The 18,742-nt window shown below is 40.7% G+C and overlaps 2 protein-coding genes across 2 annotated transcripts; one reads left to right on the top strand and one right to left on the bottom strand.

The window, feature by feature from the left end:
• The first annotated feature begins 1,416 nt into the window (after positions 1-1,416).
• Positions 1,417-9,810, top strand: smc6 (structural maintenance of chromosomes 6). Its single transcript, XM_041954007.1, is given in 22 exon segments — positions 1,417-1,491; positions 1,494-1,563; positions 1,654-1,788; positions 4,003-4,058; positions 4,060-4,101; positions 4,859-4,954; positions 5,162-5,231; positions 5,234-5,292; positions 5,545-5,581; positions 5,584-5,673; positions 6,892-6,938; positions 6,940-6,979; positions 6,982-7,018; positions 7,691-7,771; positions 7,773-7,824; positions 8,009-8,077; positions 8,139-8,291; positions 8,449-8,533; positions 9,084-9,158; positions 9,161-9,248; positions 9,344-9,426; positions 9,701-9,810. Coding segments are annotated over 22 exon segments (1,650 nt in total).
• Positions 9,811-13,596: 3,786 nt separating this feature from the next.
• On the bottom strand, positions 13,597-17,544 carry vsnl1b (visinin-like 1b). The gene is made up of 4 exons (XM_041953576.1): positions 17,451-17,544; positions 15,507-15,673; positions 15,132-15,347; positions 13,597-13,794 (listed from the first exon to the last, which is right to left on the bottom strand). The coding sequence occupies exons 2-4, from the start codon at positions 15,666-15,668 to the stop codon at positions 13,597-13,599; spliced, it is 576 nt and encodes a 191-aa protein (XP_041809510.1). The 5' UTR covers positions 15,669-15,673; positions 17,451-17,544.
• Between the last annotated feature and the right edge of the window lie 1,198 nt (positions 17,545-18,742).

The following is an 18,742-nucleotide window of genomic DNA, read 5'->3' as shown; positions in this document are numbered from 1 at the left end:
TTTCCCGTTTGGCCGACATGTTATTTTCTGATCCACATGGCCAGAGGAGTCTTTGAGGATTCTGCAAATACCTTAAAAACATCTGGAGGTGTTCCATAAAATACCTACTGGGTTTTCACAAAAATAATCTGGGATTTATCTTTGAGAGAAACAGATGCTTATCTCAGACTAAAATGTAGTGATAACACATGGAGGCACAAACTGAGGCAAACTTCCATCATCATATCAAAATACACTCAGTTGCCATATTATAGAACCAGTCTAATGAAAGAGTCCTCCAAAGCACCCTACATTAAAATTCTACTGAGAAAAGTGAATTACATAAAAAATAACTCAAACTAGGAGAGCATAGTAATCAGAAGAATAATCTATTCATCTGTTATTCTACACCGGAATTTACTCATAACAAAAAAGACTCTTATTCGCTCTAATCATTCATTGCAGGTGCAAATTCAGCTCCTCGTGCAAAATCTGGTGATGATGGGAAATATAAGTATTCACTAGTCAACACGTATGCTCCACGCCACGCGCTTCACATCGCTTTTCTATGGCTCATACTTCGCAAGGTATGTTCAGGTCCACATCTTTATCTTCCCTGCATAAATATGCTTGAGCTTAAGCATTCAGCTCTGATGAATTGCACTACACTTACTTCTACCAACTTGCAGAATAAGTCGATTTTCTTACCGTGGTCGTTGCAGCGACTCATCATCATTCAGCTGCAGGAGGCGGAGGCGGCCGCTCACATGCGGATATTTAATCACTTTGATTGCACGCACATTCCTCTGGTCGATTAAAAAAACAAGCAAAAAACAAAAACACGCAAGATGTCAAACATGGTCTTTGAAACAATTTCAACGTGTTTTTTACCCAATGTTGCACGATTTTAACGGCTGATGAAGTTTCCGCCGTAACCTTTTCATTAAAAACTACACATGTCGCAGACGCGCGCACAGGTGGGCGGTGAGCCAATCACACAGCACGCCCCGGTTCCGTGTTAGTGACGTTTCACCCACACCCGCCACTGCTACGGCCCGGTTCACTCCGACCTGAAATGACTTGAATTTGAATAGAAAACTTTGAATAGATATCCTATAATTTGACTGAGTGACAATGATGATTTAGAGATATAACAAAACTAAAATCTTTTTGGAAGAGGTTAATTAGGGCCTAATTAATTTTAATTTTGGTATTAATCAGTTGGAAAACGTCTGAAAGCCCAAAAGCTGAAGTAAATGTTACTGTTATTATTACTGTTGTTATTGCCTGCTGCTGCTGCTGCTGCTGCTGCTGCTGGTTTCAGGTCATTGCTTCCAAGACAAAGGCTCACATTTCTTTTACTTTCTTATAGAAAAGAAATCATATCTTATGATATAGACAGTATTTTAAGTCTTCCTGTTCATTCCAGGTTGCAAAATGAGTGAGAGGAACGGCAGAATGATCAGTGATGCGACAGCTGCCAGGAGCTGCAGAGTGACAGCTGTGGGTGTCGTATGGAGGATGCAGCAGATGATACAAGCCATCAGAGACCAGCCTCCTCCAGCAGCTTCTCTCACTGCCACAGTCAGTAATTCCCCCTTGAAGCACTAAATTTTTGTCTTTACTTCTCACTAGCTCATTAACGGCTGAATATTGTCTTCTGCATGCATTTCTCGGGAGATGCTGGCCCCACTGAAGGCGACCCTCTAAAGACTTTCATGTGTCAACATTTGCTCTGTCTTTTCCAGTTTGGGCCCAGCGTGAATTTCGTCACTGGCAACAATGTAAGTAAGAACCAGATTTTTAAATGTCATGTGATCTGCTGTTGACTTTGGCTCGTGTGTTTAACACTTCCACAAATCCACACTATATAGTCCCTTTAAACTAAGGCAACCTGATCATCCATTGTTGCTGTTTAAACAAACAGGAATGTGTTTCATTTGATCATATAAGAGTGTGCTGTAACTGAAGTGTAGTCAAACAATGGTCTGTGTGTATGAAACTCAGTAAACTGCAGTTACTGCTGGTGTAGATACTGCAGGTAGACAGTTAATCTCAGTGGGAAATTCTAGTACTTTATCCGTACTATGTACCTCATACCCCCGGTTCCAAAAAAGCTGAATGCTGATGAAAATGTGAATAAAAACAGAATGTGACTATTTGCAAATGAATTGTGTTTACAGGCGACTCTTTTAAGAAGTGTTCCTGAGCCCATGTAGTAACATCCTTTATACAATCATGTGTTCACAGAGTGGTGAAGCTCGCTCCATCCTTGCTACTATCACCTGTTACCAATGAACCTGTTTACCTGTGGAAGGTTCCAAGCAGGTGTTTTTAGATCATTCCACAGCTCTCCCAGTCTTTTGTTGCTCTTTGCTTTTGTTTTGTTCCTCCTTGTCTTTGTTGTTTTGTGAAGACCAGTGAAAAGTAACCAGAATCAGAATCAGAATTGGCTTTATTGTCCAAGTATAGTATGTGTGCACATACAAGGAATTTGACTCCGGTTTAAACATTGCACTCAATGTACTTGCATAGGAAAAAAGGCCATATAGCTCAATGAGGACAGAAAGACAAAAAACTGAACAAAGTTCAAAGTAGGTTAATTCGTGCAATGCTATAAACTAAACAATAAACAATATGTACAGAGAATGCTGAGGTTATTACCTCATATATATATTATTCACTTTATTAATCCCAAACTGGGAAATTATTCTCTGCATTTCACCCATCACTGTAAACACACACATGCACATGCAACATGCAGTGAACACACAGGCTCCATCAGAGAGGGGGGGACCCAAATTTCGAACCGGCGACCCTCCGGTCACAAGCTGCTTCTCCAACCTCCCCTATATATATATATATATATATATATATATATATATATATATATATATATATATATATACCTGTAGACTGAGGAGCAAATCAAGTACTTTTCCTGAGCTACAGATGTGTCTAAGTCTTGTTTAACCTTCCCTAAATGTCTGATAAAGCAGACACTCTAGGGAGTGAGCACTTCAATCAGACCTTCGTCCCTCTGAGCTGTATACATTCTTTGCCCTTGGACAGGAATGTTCCTCTGTAAACTTGCATGCATGCATTTTATAGGCATGGCACTGTTTTGCTGTTTTGCACCATCCGCCCATGTATGAATGTAAAATGTGAGACTTATTTACATTCATACATGGACTGATGTTTCTCAGTAGTTGTAAATGTCACTTAGTTATTTGGTAAATAAAAGGAAGTTAAACTGCCAGTATGCCACTAACTGTTGGCGACATCAGGTGTGATCGTGCTTCACACAGTTCTGTTCAGATTTTCAAATTAATCTGCCCATTATTTTCTTAATTAATTGATTTGTCTGTAAAATGTCAGAAAACTGTGAAAAATGTCCAGCAGCTCAAGGTGATGAATATTACTGCTGAATTAATGTGTGCGTTGCATTTTGAGGTTGAGCTCATTTTAACTACTTTATATAATGTTGTATAGTTGCACCATATTCATATTCACATGTAAGAACATCATGTGTTTGTAGCGTTGCTGTCCTGTGAAAACCTCATATCTCTAAAAAGTTTTTTCATGAGCTGATCCAACAGGGTTTATTTATCTTAAAATGTAAGAGAAATTTCTCAACCCATAAAGGAACGCTGAATTCTTCAGATTAAAAATTCCAATTGAAAATCACCACATTTGGACATATGTTGTTTTCACTGGTAAGGAAGGTTATTGAAAACTGTAATCTGAAAAGTAACTAATAACTAAAGCTGTCAGACAAATGTAGTGGAGTAAAAGTACAGTATTTGCCTCTATTTATCTTTCTCTTGGTTGTATACCTTTTCATTGTGTGGGTTACACACTCAGTTCTGCTTGTTTTATACATATATGTCTTAAAGCACCTGTGCTGTACAGACAGAAGTTTAGTGGCTTGCTTGCCTGCTGTTGATATTTAGAATTTCACATGTACAGTATATTCATGTATTTGACATAAAATCTAATTAACTCTTCCGTGCTTGTGTTCAGTGTCTCAAGGACAGAAGAAAGACAGGTGTGAAAACCTGTCATCCGTCAGTGAGATGGTTGGTGGTTTTGGAGAATCTGAGGAAAGCAGTGGTGTGTTTCGTAAGAGTTAATCTGTCATCATTGTATGAAACAGAGCAAAAACACTAAAAGGTCCAGTGTGTAGGATTTAGGGGGATCAGTTGCCAGAAGGTGAAAATAATATACTAACACATATTTTCATTAATGTATAATCACCTAAAATAAGAATAGTTTAGAAGAATAGAGAAGAACTAAATTATGAATCCTACTATACAGTGAATCAATGACCCACCCTACTCTGTCTCTGACTGGCTAGTAGTAATTGCCTTCAGTGGTTGGGTTGGTTAGGTTTAGGTATGTGGAGTGATGATTGCAATGGTTAGGGTCCTTATGTTAAAAATATCAGGATTCGTGACTTCGTGAGCAGGTCCTCCACGAGTCTGCCACATTGCACCGTCATTTTCCTACAGTATCCCAAAACAGACAAACCCAACAGTGCCTCCACAGAGTGCCTTTCGCCTTTTTCACATTATTAGCAACCACTGAAGGGGAGGGTGAGGCGAGGTGTATTCAGGTGGTTGCAATCTGCAACCTCACCACTAGATGCCACTAGATCCTGCAATCTGGCCCTTTTAAATTTACTTGATTATTCATTGAACTTAATCTGCTTTTTTATCCTTTATTTTGAATTCTGAAGAGTGTTTAGGAAGCATGAAAAGAGGAAGAAAAGAAGAATCAAAACCAAAGACAAAGGGAAAGAAAACACTGCCTAGCATTTCCTTTGGACTCATCATTTTCAAGAAGATGAATGATGGTAATTTCTTGTCATCACCCTCAGCTCTGAGACGAGAAGCAGCTTACACAGCCGTTGAAGGAGCACATTGAAAAGCAAAAGAATAATTACAAACATCAGGACAACCTTCAGCTCTGTCGGGTGAGTCACAAGTGTTCCTATTCTTTTGAATATATACAAGTCTATCTATAAATGTTGGAGCCCTTCAAACTTTCAGCAGATAAACCAACTGTCCTTAATTCCCATGCCGCATTTTAATGTTTACAGTAAATGTCCACTGCTGCGTCTAACTTGAATGTCAGACCCTCTTTAAGGGTGCTTTCGCTCTTTCTCTTACCTTGCACGCAGACTAGGACAGAAAATAAGCTTCAGTGCGTCAGAGGCAGAGTTGACAGTCAGAGAAAGGAACAAGAGTCTCTATCGGGGACAGTCTCGAGCTGAACTAGCAAGTGAAGGTCATTAGCAAAGCTCACAAGGAGGTGCTGATTGGGAAATGTCATAACCTGGTTCTGTGCAAAGCTGTGTTTTGTATGCTGAATATACATAATTCACATCAGTTTGTGTGTTTAGTTTCAGCCTGAAGCTCAACCAGTCAGAGAGGGACAAAACCTTCAAGAGAAAATAGACAAGGGAAAAACAAGGTAGGCGAGTTGAAAGGTTGAATACAGCCTCTGAATGGCGTCTTTACCTTCATACAAATGGATGCAGTCATGCCTGTATTTCACTGTGAGCATGATGGAGAGACAGAATATACAAAAGAGCAGAAGAGAAATATCTGGAAGTGCTTGAGACGATGTGCTCACAGCTGAATCAGGTGATCAAGAACAAACATCAGGCACTTTCCAGAGGTCGGGAAGAATAGGAATAAATGTACTGTGTGAGAGTGTGAGTGAGGGTCCTGCTTCGTCTGCTTTCCAGTTACATTTTTAATCACTTTCTTCATTCCTAAGCTTTTATTATTTTACTTTTTATCACCATCGTTCACTACATATACATTGTAAATGAGGTCTCTGTGCAAGAAATGTAGTCGTACTTAAAGAGTAAATTTGACACTTTGGAGAATGAACCTATTTGCTTCCTTGCCCAAGAGTTAGATGAAAATATTCAACATGATGCTGGAGCAAGCAGACAGTTAGCTTAGCTTAGCATAAAGACTGGAAACATGGGCAAACAGCTAGCCTGGCTCTGTCCAGAGGTAACAAAATCCACCTACCAACACCTCTAAAGCTCACTAATTAACACATCATAACTCAATAGTTTAATCCAAATAAATAAAAGTAATGTAAACGCTACGCATTGTGGCTTTATTATTGAATTACGAGCTGGACTATTTTGTGGCCAGGAGCAGTGGCTAATTGAGTCTGGCTGCCGTACCTGTAACCAGTGGTGTAATGTAACGTAGTATTTCTATGTTATGCAGCATTATATTTTGTGTTTTTGCACACCACATTTGTCTTGACAAGTTACTTTTCACATTTATAACAGTATATAGCGTAGCTAAAATGAGCTCAACCTGACACATCTATAGCAGTAAAATGCAACATACACATTCATGCATCAGTGATATTAATATAAACACTTCACATATATATAGTAAAACACTGACAGGGACCATTTTACTGCACAATGAGTACTTTTACTTTTGATACTTAAAATTTTGCTGATACTACTTGCATACTTTTACTTAAGTATGGCTTTGAATGCAGCACTTTTACTTCCTGTGACGTATTTCTACAGTGTGGTATTAGTACTTTTACTCAAGTAAAGGATCTAAATACTTCTTCCAGCACTGCTGGAAGCATGGACAGAGCTATGCTATCTATTTTATGCTAAGCTACGCTAACCAGCTTCTGGCTCCTGCTTCATATTTATTTTAGAGCATGTATTTCCTAAAATGTAAACTTTAACCTTAATCATGTGCTATTTTATCTGTAAGAGTAAAATTTAACCAGAGGAATGAAATGACCTATGATCCTCTAGAATCTGCCATACAGATCATTTGATTTCATTTAATGCAGTCATTCATACAGTGAAGCAGTAAATTCAGTTTGTAGCTGACAGTGTGTGTGTGCTCTCAGGGGTGTGTGTCAGTTTGAAGGATCCCACGCTGGCTGCGGCTGTGGAATTGCTCTCTGCGGAGCCGCATGAAGGCTTTCTGCTGTGGCAACTGCATGAGACGGTCCTTCAGGAGCTGATGTCTCGCTGGTTTGATTTGTCTGTTCTGGGCTACTGTAGAAACATGGCAGACACCTTAGAAGATGACCCACTCTAACAAAAACACACTTATTTTCAGGTGATTATACACTAATGAATCACTATGAATATTACATTAAATTTAAGGACCAGTTTGACACATGCTTACATTTGCTTTGCCGGGAGTCCGATGAGAAGATCGATGCCACTCTCACGTCTGTACAGTAAAAATGAAAGCAGCATCCGGTACTGGAGGTAACAAAATCCACCTACCACCACCTTTAAAGCTCACTGATTACCACATTATATCTTGTTTGTTTAGCCCGAGCCAGGCTGTCTGTTTCCCCCTGTTTCCAGTCTTTATGGGAGTGGTATTGATCTTTTCATCTGACTCCCTGCAAGAAAATGTGCAGACATATTTCACAAACTGATGAACACTGCATGATATGATCGACACTATCTTATGTACAATATACTGCACTTCCCTTTCCCAGTGCTGCACTGTGTCAAATGGAAATGTGTGCTGCGCTTGGCAGCCCAGTGTGAGTTTGTAGAGTTTACGAGTCTTCAAAAGAGAAGTGATGTGACTCTTCATCTTCAGTGCCAGCCGTTTTTCTAAAGAAAAAAAAACTGTGACTGTGTGGAGTTTTGATTTGGGGTAAAAATCGATCGTGCCCGTCACAGTGAGATGGAGTCTGACCTGGAGAATCACCAGGCTCAGCTGGCCAGGTTTCAGCTCCACGTGGCCCCTGTGTCTGAGGAAATGGAGCATGGAGAGCAAGCTGAACAGCATCATCATGACCCAGAAGAAGACTCTGGTCAGTGAACCAGAACCTGGTTTAACCTAATAGTAAAACCGTTCAGTTTACATTTCATTCTTCTCTTCTCACGCTTTGCATTTTCATTCAAATTCCTCTAGTTTTTGCTTTCTCTCTGCTTCCCTTTCTGAGATAAAGACCTTTCACTGCTGAAAAACTGCGTGATTCATCTAAATCAATGCAGGCCTCTGTGGATCCAGTCGAAGCAACCATAACTCAGACTGCTGGTCAGGAGCAAATCATCAGCTCCTCTGTGATCATGTAGATTTTATGTGTGCCACTTCCAAACAGACTTAAATCCTGTCGTGGATTAGAAAGAGAACAGACAGAAAATCGAAGCAAACAAGCCGACTGCTCATGAAGCAAAGACGGAGCTCAACAAGCATCAGAAAATATCAGAGGACATGGAGTCCATGGACTCTTCTGTTAGAGAATGGATTAATCAGCTTCCTGAGGACATGGAGCCAGTAAAGGTTCAGTGGAGCTTTGTTGTATTGCTTTTTTAGAAGCTAAAAATAGTTTCAGAACCCAAAATATGTTGCAGGAACATTTCTTTCTTTTTAATCATATCTCTGATTTCAAAGCTTTTTTTTGAACTGTGGATGGTTTGAATTTAACATCCAGGCGCTTGAATCCGTCCACTCCACCAAGTTGACTGATTCATCTGGCATTTTGACGAGAAACAACAGTTTCTCGTCTGAAAAAGCAGGCAAGTCAGCACCATGGCCGGATCTAGCGCCATTATCATGCTGTTGTCAAGCGTTGTCAAGCTGTGCACTGGAACCAAGGAGGAGAAATAACAATAGCGACTGCTATAGGCCATAGCTATCGATGCAGCTCCACTCTTAAAACTGTAATAAAAACCGTTTAATCAGTCCTCAAGAGGTAGCAGTGGTGAAATGAAGGTGATTATTGTTGTTTGTTGACCCAAGTGATGAGCAGGTGGAGCTGGAGGCTGAAGACTTTAGAAACACAATATCCATGCAATGAATAGTGACTGTGACAGAGTTCAGTCCTGAGCAGCAGCAGGTGACACCAATAAATGATTTCTCCACTCATGACCACAGCGTAAATGGCTGATCTGAGGCCAGATAACCAACCAACTTAGATCATTTACTGTAGCCAGACTCAGACACAAATGTCTGTCTGCCCACTGAGGTTCAACTCATCCAATGAGATTCCTTCTTCTGCTGCATACTTCAATCCAATCTGCCCGTTGGCCATCACTAAATCATCTTGTGGCCTTATTCTGGAATAAGAAAAATTTAGGCTATGCCATTTTCTGTCCTCTGTCCTCATTAGGGAGTACGCTGAGGCCCTTGCTCTCCACAGACAGAAAACCAAGTGAGAGATCTGTGGAGGTTCATCGATCAACTCTATAACATCATGTGAGACAGGAAGAACAAATACAAAGTCATGCATAAGTTTGAAAAACAATTCAGAAACACATAATTGAAGTGGAGAGTCCTGCCTTCGTCTGATTCTTTCTTCTTCTTCTTCTTCATAAAGGTCCTGTCAGATTATACTTAAGTAACTTCATGATAAGGATGAACTGCTGCAGCTCTGAGGTTTTTGAACACAAGAATGAAACACTCTCAATCTTGGTATGTATTTTTTATGTTTTAGAAAATGCTTAAATTGTTTGTTCCTGTTTTGGATTCACAGCATTTATCCTGTTGCAGGGTTGTTGTGTTTTGTTTAGTTTGACAGTAGAAATAGTATTTGTGAGACATTTACTTGCAATAAACTTTTATTCCTCCATACTGAAGTACTGATGTTTATGTAAGAAGACAGTGTCAGCATCTTAAACAAACAACTGGAACCTGCTGCAGGCACTACCTCCCTTTATTAATGGAGAAAACACAAAAACACAGACCTTTCCTGCCTCCAGGCAGGGAGGATAATGGGGTGAGCTCGCTGTGTGGGGGTGAACGCTCCCTCTCCATTGTTTGCGTCATGCTCTGGCTGTGGGAGATCACCACATGAGTCTCACACGTGAGTTTGACGTCTGCATGGTGAGAGCACAGGAATATGAGAAACACGGTGTGATATCTCTCTCGCGCACACAATTTGTGTACAACAGCGGATGTAATTTGGCTTTGACTCACTTTGATTAACAAACAGCCTTTGTGGATTCTGCCCCTGGTGCCATCAGAGTGGCAGACGTCCTCTCACCACCAGGTGGCGCTCTTCTTAATGTTTGTCTCTGCTGTCCTTTCAAAAACAATTACTTTCACATTTTGCATAACTTTTACATCTCTGTTTCCTGTATGAAAGCTAAAGTGTGCCATCATATCATTACAGTATTGATTTTGAAAGTACTCCATTTCTCAGCTGATACCAATTCACGAAGAGATTATTTATTTTGCATGTATAGGTATATTAATATGTAGTATTCCCACATTAAAATGTCCTAAAACAAGACCCATGCTATATATTGTGTTGAGTTGTGTTTTTACATCATCCCAAATGTTTCCAACCATGTTCAAACCCAGAGAAATCTGTCATTTTAGTCAAGGTAACGGTGCGTTTCATTTGCTCGCCTGTCAGTGGTGTCATATCCCCTTTACCCCTTGTAGTTGCCACAACTTCCACTGAAACACCAGGTGATAAGTCACAGAGTGAGGAAGGAAGCTGGCAAATGTGCATAAACGTAACAGGAATAAAGCTTTGATAAATCACCATCAGCCAGTGTGGTTGTTGAACAATGAAGACCACAACTCCCATGATCCCACACTGCTCCAGGAAGTCATGAACATACATCTGTTGTTTAGAGGCAAAATTATATGCTGTGCATTTAAATAAAAACTGTGAAAATAAAATTAACAAACTGATTATTAATGTGCCAGTTTAGAATTCCACTGTCTTTACATTTTGCTTTTTCATGCTTTTTTGTTTTGTGAAATGATTTAAAAAAGGCTTTTCAAACTAATGTTTTTTACTTGATCTATGAAGCATTATTGAAATTATTTGAAAATATGCAATTTTATATTTTTGTATCATTTAAATGCTGATTTAAAATATGTTTTAAACGATAGCATTTTAATTATTACAGCACCACACTTCACTGCAGCTCTCTTATCCTTCTGCATATGTTTACTTCCCGTTGTGCCTCTTTGCTTTTCTAAAGACTTTATTCACTGCGACAGTAATGTTTGATGACTGATCAGATGTTAATCATGGTTTGGGTCTTTCAGTAATCTACCTAAAACCCGCCTCATCACCAGCTTCAGGAAGCTTAAAGACTCCGATGTTTGATGTTTGAACTGAGCTCCAGTGACAGAAACATCAGGAATGTTTGTGTGCACAGTCTCTGCAGCATAATCTCACTATTACTGTGTGTGTTTGGGAGTTGCTGCTAGCAAACATCATTTTATTTGTTTGCTTGCTGGGATGAATTCACAGATCTGTTTTGAAATGTGTAAATAATAACAATTGTGTTGTCACAGTAAATGTTGCCAGGACACTGAGAAGTGTGTAAGGGAAGTGGGGGACTTTTTTTATCTTGATTCATTTGTCACATGAAACTTTTTTGCCTGTTTAGGTGTAAACTGGTATTGGTCACCCCTGCTGGCATGTTAACCCGCAGCAGTGTGTCCCGGTGGTCAAAGAGGGCGCTCTGTAACTGGGAGGTCACACATGACTTCAGGTTTTTTATAAAATTGACATTATCTTTAAAAATGTTACACTCATAATGCTTTAATACCGTTAACTGTGTAAACCTAGAACTCCCCTCATCCTGTCAGTGTTAATATTTAAACAACAGCTTGCTTTGCTTTAATCACAGATTAAATGATATTTCTGCACTGTGACAAACATCCACATGCACTCCGGCCCTCTCCTTTGTTAAAAACGCTCATCTAACAGCAGCAAACTGTAACTGCTGTGAAGAATCAGAACCATAGTTACAAATATTGGATAATCTAAACACTTTCGTATTTGTCACACTTTTCATACATACATGGTCATCCATTCATGCGATCCATGCATCCACCCACATCAAAACATATATTCAACACAGTCTTAAAGTCTGCAGCAGTGTGCTCTTCATTTCCATTAATTACACCTGCTCCACTGTATCTTTTGAAAAAGCCCAGTGACGGTTTATTCATTTTAATCACTACAGAATTATTTTTGGGTGCAACACATGCCACATGTATAAAAGAATACAGTCACTTGTATTATGATTTTTCATATTTGATATAAACATTTACTAGACAAATAATCTGACAGAGTGACTGGACTGAAATGTAGAAATAAGATAGACGTTAATAATGTGAGGGGTGGGTTTCAGTTACGTTGTGGACAGAACAGGTGAAAAGCTTCTGCAACCTCCACTACTGCAAGTGGACTGCAAGCAGACACTCAGTCCGTGCTTGCATAGCCTAGAAATGGGGAGGCAAAACTGTTGAAAGAGAATTTCTGCGATAACTTTAACCCACATCATCACCCAGTTGCCGTCTCATACTGAAACGCTCCTTCAAAAGCTTTGTCGAGTAACTCTCTAGAGGGTCCTGCATCTTTAATGATTGTTGCAAACGGAATAGATTAGAAGATGAGACCTTTCAATAAAAAGTTTCTCCTTAGAAAAGTTTTATACGTAGGAATGCTGTGTGTCCAGTAAACATATATGAGGCTTTCCCTCCCCTTTTTTGCTGCATTGGAAGTGGAGCCCCTCTCACAAGGTCCCTGGCCTAGAGAGTGAGCTCCCAGCAATAAGGTCAGAAGCCACGACTATACTTATTTTGCAGTGCTCTTCCTTTCTGTAAACATGTTGATATGTACTGAGTTCAGTTATTTGAGTCTAAATCAAATAAGCAGCCTGAAAAAGAAGCCAATTTTTTATCATTGTGGGGAATAATGCATGATTACTGTGCCTAATGACGGAGGTAATTTTGGCCTTTACTCTAGATTAAGTGGCAGCAGTACAATAAATGCACGAAAGGAATGCTGCACCATAAATATATTTCTGCTCATCCCGGAAGTCACTGAAGCAAAACATAATTATGTTTATGTGAAAGCTCTTCCTCTGAGATTATCTCTCAACCGCAACCCAAATATATCTTTCAGAAACTCAAGTGTCACACATACATGTGTTTCAAATGGAGGGAAGCATGCTCCCACATTAGTGGAGGTGAACTAATGAAAGTCTGATGAGTCACATACTGTACATCCCATGCAACAATACTAAATGAATTCCGGAGGGTTTCTCTTTTATAACCACCTAAAGATGCAAAAGGTAAGAGATTATATTTTTTGACACATAATATATGCATGCAAAGAACCTACTCTTCTCGGTTCCATCATGTGAAAACAGACAGGAGCCTCTCTATTCTCCAAGAGCTCAACAAGTCTGGATAGTAGAGACAGTTACAATTATCATAGGAATTATTGTTTTGTTACTATTATGTAAAGCGTACAGTAGTTGCAGCAGTCAACACTGGGGATCCTAAATACTGCAGGAACATAATTTAATGCAGTGCTCCACTGATATACAAGCTAAGGTTGAATGAGAATGTGTAGGGTTACTGTGCACAAATCACATTGGCATGTTTTGAAATAGAAATGTATGATATCTTATAGCTATATTCAAAATTATTCAGCATTTGACATTCTCATGCATACAACCACAAGAAGCGAGTCCATTGAAAAATAGTCCAAGCATTGTTTTTTCCTGTGGAAATGGCAGAGAACCTAATGAGACATTAAAACATGTGCTGCTGTCCAGAGTGTGTGGATTACAGACGGGGAGAGGAGCGAGCAGGGGGCGGCTCACTTCTGCATGTCACACTGCAACAGGAGCACGATGGACGGGTCGCTCTTCGCCGCCTCTTTGAACTCCTCCAACGAGATCTGGTCGTCGTTGTTCTTATCCATTTTGCTGAAGATCTTGTCCACCCGCTGCTCTGGTGTCAAACCATCCTCATTCATCTTCATCATGATCACAGTGCCCACCATTTTGTAGATAGCCTGTGGATGAGGCGCAGTGAGAAATTAGCCGGAGGATTGTTTCTTATGTAATCCAGTGAAGCCTACATGAGTTCGTTTGTTCATGATGAGGTGGCTAAATCAGTGATTCCCAACCAGCATAGGGATATTTTTGCAGCTATCAGTGAGTACCGAGAAAGCTCAACTAAACAGACTAAAACTAAACCACAAAAAAGTGATGTAATATTTTTCACATATTTGTGTAAATAGGATTACAAATGTGACGCTAAAATTTACAGTAACTTAAGCTGCCTATCAACTTGAGTCAGTTGTAACACATTAACAGCAGTGCAGCACAAGTTGAAATAGTTTGCTTAAAGTAGGCTAACTGATAAATGGTTGAAATAGTTTCCTAAAAGTAAGATAATGGATGAATGGTTTAGATTGTTAGCTAAAAGTAGGCTCACTGACAAATGATTGAAATAGTTAACTAAAAGTAAGATAATGGATGAACAGTTTAAATTGTTCGCTAAAAGTAGGCTAACTGATAAATGGGTGAAATAGTTAACTAAAAGTAAGATAATGGATGAACAGTTAAAATTGTTTGCTAAAAGTAATGGCTAAACATTTGAAATGATTAGCTAAAGTAGGCTAATCAATAAAGAGTTCAAATATAAACAGCTGAAACTGTTGTGTTTTTGTTTGTGTTTGAAATTGTTAGCTAAAAGCAGGCTAATGGAATTGAATTTTCCAGCTAAAGGTAACAGATAAACAGCTGAAATTGTTAGAAATAGGTAATGGGTGAACAGTTGAAACTATTAGATAAACGTAATGAATAAATGGTTGAAATAATTAACAGTAAAGGCTAAATTGTTGAAGCATCCAGCTTGTATTCAGAGTGGTAGCTAGTATTGTGACTCTAACCAGGGCAAAGTAACCTAAACACTGACAATTCAACTGTATGAAAAATATAGCTGTGACAGTAACCACGTTCATGTAATTAATTGGGTTAAGTAACATCTAGTTTTTGAGCCATTCTTAAGAACCTGATGGATGGTGCCAATGAAAGAGCACTTGTGTTAGAGAGTCAGAGGAAAAAGGTTGGGAACCGCTGATGCTGATGCTGATGCTTTTGGAATAAACACACACCACATTTGTCACTACAGGAATTGTCAATATGCTTCAATATCACAAAGACATATCAGATTTACTATGCTGATTGTGTTTCCAGAAATGGCACAGTGTAACTCAATACAACTGCAGTTCTGCAGCTGATTCTGTACTCTCAAGGCACTGCAGGTGTACAGGAGACTGATAATAACAAAAACCAGCGGCAGTCCCCTGATGAGCGGGGGCTTAATGACTCGATAATCCCTTACCTCGATTATCTCCAGCATCTCCACTCTGGTGATTTTGCCATCACCGTCCAGGTCGTACATGTTGAAGGCCCAGTTGAGTTTCTGCTCAAAGCTGCCACGGGATGTGATGGACAGAGCGCAGATGAACTCTCGGAAATCAATGGTCCCGTCTCCGTTTTTGTCAAAGGTCCTGAAGGCATGTTGTGCAAATTTTGATGCATCGCCATAAGGAAAGAACTGCAAATGTGGGAGAAATGTGTTCAATAATTCAACCACGGCTTTTAAAAGGACTTAGAAGCAAAAGCATAGTTTTCTGGAGTATGAGCAGCCCTGGCGATAATTAAATGCGCAGACAGAAGCAGATGATAAAGGCGAGAGGCAGTGGTCCAGACAAACCTTGACATAAAGCTGCTGGAACTCCTCCAGATTCAGCCTGCCAGTGGGGCAGTCTTTCAGGAAGCCTTTGTACCACTGCTTCAGCTCATGTTCATTAAACTCTGTGCTCTTCACCAGATCCTCCATCACCTCGGGAGTCAGCTTGCTGTTCTGCTTTCCCATGGTTCCTGGGGTGCAAGAACACGTGAATAATGCATTTATCTATGCTTGAGTGATGGCAGAATGAAAATCTCTTGCACAGCATAGAAAACGGCCTTTCTCTCATTTCCTCTTCAAACATACAGTGCAGAGAGTAAATGTGTGTGTGTGTTTCTTTTTTTTTGGGGGGGGGGGGTTGGTTTGGGAGTAGGCAGCAAATATTTCCCTGGTGCTCGTGTTCTATTTCTGTCCCCTCAGCCTGCTTGTGCCAGTCTGTGGCCGTGTAGCACTGACCTGGATCATCACTGTCAGAACAGATCCAGTTCATCAAATGTTCGATCGCTGCTATCAAGTTTCCACTGCAAACACTGTCCTATAACCTGACAGTGACAACAAAGCCTGCGCTCGGTTGTAAGGGAGGCACCGCCGCACTAAATCCAGAGACCTGGATGCAGGAGCACACAGCAGGCCTGCTGTAATCTGGATCAGCGTGGAATATAGCTTATAACCATGTTGTCTGTATATAATTTAGTGTTTAAGCCAGTTGTGGGCAATCCAGAGACCAAATCAGCCTGGATTAGTTTGCTATCCACACTGAAGGGCCTTACGATCATGACAAGTTGAGCAGAGCAGCCTGTCAGAAGCCCCAGATTCATTAATTATTGACTCATGGTGTGGCCAGTGACACAAAGTGGCCAAGAATGCGTCAATTCTCAATACATAATTTAACAAATGAGACAGCAGAATACGATTTGCATATCCGAACAGCGGGCACATTGTGGGATCCTCCACCACTTGGGACCAGCATATGGTCCACATCTCTGCAGCAGCAGCCTGACAGCAGGCTGGACAGCTCCAGCACACACAGCACTGCATTGGCTCGGGCCTTCCACAACAAACAGCACAAATGTGTGCTGCAGCCCAAATCAGTGCAAACCACAGCCTTTAATGTGCGCCCGCTGCCCGTCACGGCACCGATCCCGCCGAGCATGATTGGTAATTAAAGGAACTGACTGTGGGTTTAATCCCTGAAACAGGCATCAGTGAATGACCTTGAGGACAAACATTTTGCAGGAAGATGACAAAACGAAATTGTTCGGCGGAGCGCTGAGCTGCGAAAACCGCTCGACATCGTGCGACTGCGGTGTTTTAGAGAAATGCCCGCCTCGCATCGCACAGGCCACAGGTATGAATGACTTGTTCAGCCCAAACCGAGGCCGACAGATGCTGTTTTATTTCACGCTTTGGGCAATGACATCCGAGTTAATGCTATTAAAGCTAACCGCCTCCTGTGAGCGCAGAGAGGGGAGCTGCTGCTGCATTCCGATGGAAACGACGCAGTGAGAGGGTTTTCAGATTAGATCCTACCATCCTGCACCTAATGACATCTTTGCATGCGCATCGGGGCGAAAAAACATGTCCAAAATTTCATAATCAAATAGACCTATTTTTAAAACACGAGGCAGCTCCCTCGGTGCCACCGCAGAGCCACATCACAGACGCATAAAAGCCAATTAATTGCGCAAACCTGGGTGTTAATTCGTCAAATGATCCCCCCCTTCTGTCTTATTTCTGCTTTTTTTTCGTGGTTGTTTCCAGACAAAACGCAGTGGTTTTATTTTAAGGGATGCGCAGGTGCCCGTGTGCCAGCCCCTCCGCTCGATCCCATTCATTCAAACAGGAGGAAAAACATGAAAAATAATGCGTGACACATCCATATAAAACATTCACCGCTTGCTGCATGTACAATCTGGGGAAGAAAAGCCAAACACACGACAAGTACATCTGCAGGCAATCACTTCTTACCTTGTTACAGGCTATATTTGGTGATTCTCTATCGGAATAAATCTGCTGTGGCTTCTGCAAAGTACAGAAAACCCTCTTCCGATGGACACGTTTGCCCCAAAGGGATTAATTTCAACACTGCTCGCCTCTTTAAAAAAAATCACCCGCTAATGAAATTTGTGGATTTTCCCGACGTTATTCCAGATGAGGCGCAGCAGGGACCGATCCCACGCCAGTCTTTGGTTATGCGACTACAGGAGCGCGGCGTCACCCGTGTGCATCACAGCCTGATCATAAGTTCACTGCTGCTCCGCCGCTCGCTTTGGGTTCAGCTGGATCCTGTCACGTTACGACCGGATCCTTCATCGTGATGAGGATGGTCAGCACGAAATGTCATCAACGGGAAGTAAAGGATTTTGGATTGTGGTGAACGGTGCGCGAGGCTGTGGTGTTAATTTATGACCCTGATGGAATTAATCACTTTAACTGATCGGGAATTATATTGAGTTAACCCAGGGGTGAGATGTTTTCCTATGGTCTTTAAATGTGGCATGAAGAGGAAGGATGGAGTTTGAGCGCTAAAACCGAGGCTGGATAACCAACCAGGGGCCCCTTGAAGCCCCATGTTCACTGTGTGCAGGGCCACAGCCCAACCCCCTTTTTATATGATTTTTTCATGTCTTATTTACTGCAGTTATGTGTAAGCTTAATTCCCAAGCATGAAGATCTAAAGCCTTAAGATTTATTCTAATTACTTAGCATATTCCCTGAGCTTTCAGCGTATCCCCTGGACATCTTCATGTGTGTCTTCAAGGTCAAGAATGAATCTCAGGGCTCAATTAGTGAAGGTTTTGATTTCAAAACCTTCTTCACACTATCAGGAGATTAAATTCTTGTGGGAAAATGCTGAATCCTTTAGTTATTTATTTATTTATTTTCAAACAAAAAGTGGTCATATTTGAATAAATCCCACATAAAACATGTTGGAATCAATCAATGAAATCAATCAAAATGTGTATTGGTTGCTGCAGTCCATACAAGCTCTGAGAGGATCCCGTTTCCAATGTGCATTGCTCATGGGCCCTTCTCTCACAGTGCATCATAGCGGTCTTTGCACAGCCGCTGTGGGCAGAAGGAATGATAACAGAGATCAATAACGCTTTCCATGTACCTCTGAGTGTTGTGGTAAGGCTTGAAAAAAAAAATCAACCTATCTTTACAACTCTGAGCATTTGGCTAATGGTTTCTGGTGATTTGATTAGCTGTAACAAATGAATGTGTGGGAATGTAGGAGAATATGTGGGATCAACGGC

This window comes from Chelmon rostratus, chromosome 15, assembly GCF_017976325.1.
Source record: "Chelmon rostratus isolate fCheRos1 chromosome 15, fCheRos1.pri, whole genome shotgun sequence".
Taxonomy (NCBI): Eukaryota; Metazoa; Chordata; class Actinopteri; order Chaetodontiformes; family Chaetodontidae; genus Chelmon; species Chelmon rostratus.
This window is presented reverse-complemented; position numbering and strand designations above follow the sequence as displayed.

Bases quoted from the DNA above. Each gene is read 5' to 3' on its own strand.
- vsnl1b (XM_041953576.1), bottom strand. From the start codon at position 15,668: ATGGGAAAGCAGAACAGCAAGCTGACTCCCGAGGTGATGGAGGATCTG. The intron at 15,348-15,506 runs GTTTGTCTGGAC...CCACATTTGCAG, and splicing joins TCCAGCAGCTTTATGTCAAG to TTCTTTCCTTATGGCGATGC. The intron at 13,795-15,131 runs GTAAGGGATTAT...CCTCATCCACAG, and splicing joins AGATGCTGGAGATAATCGAG to GCTATCTACAAAATGGTGGG.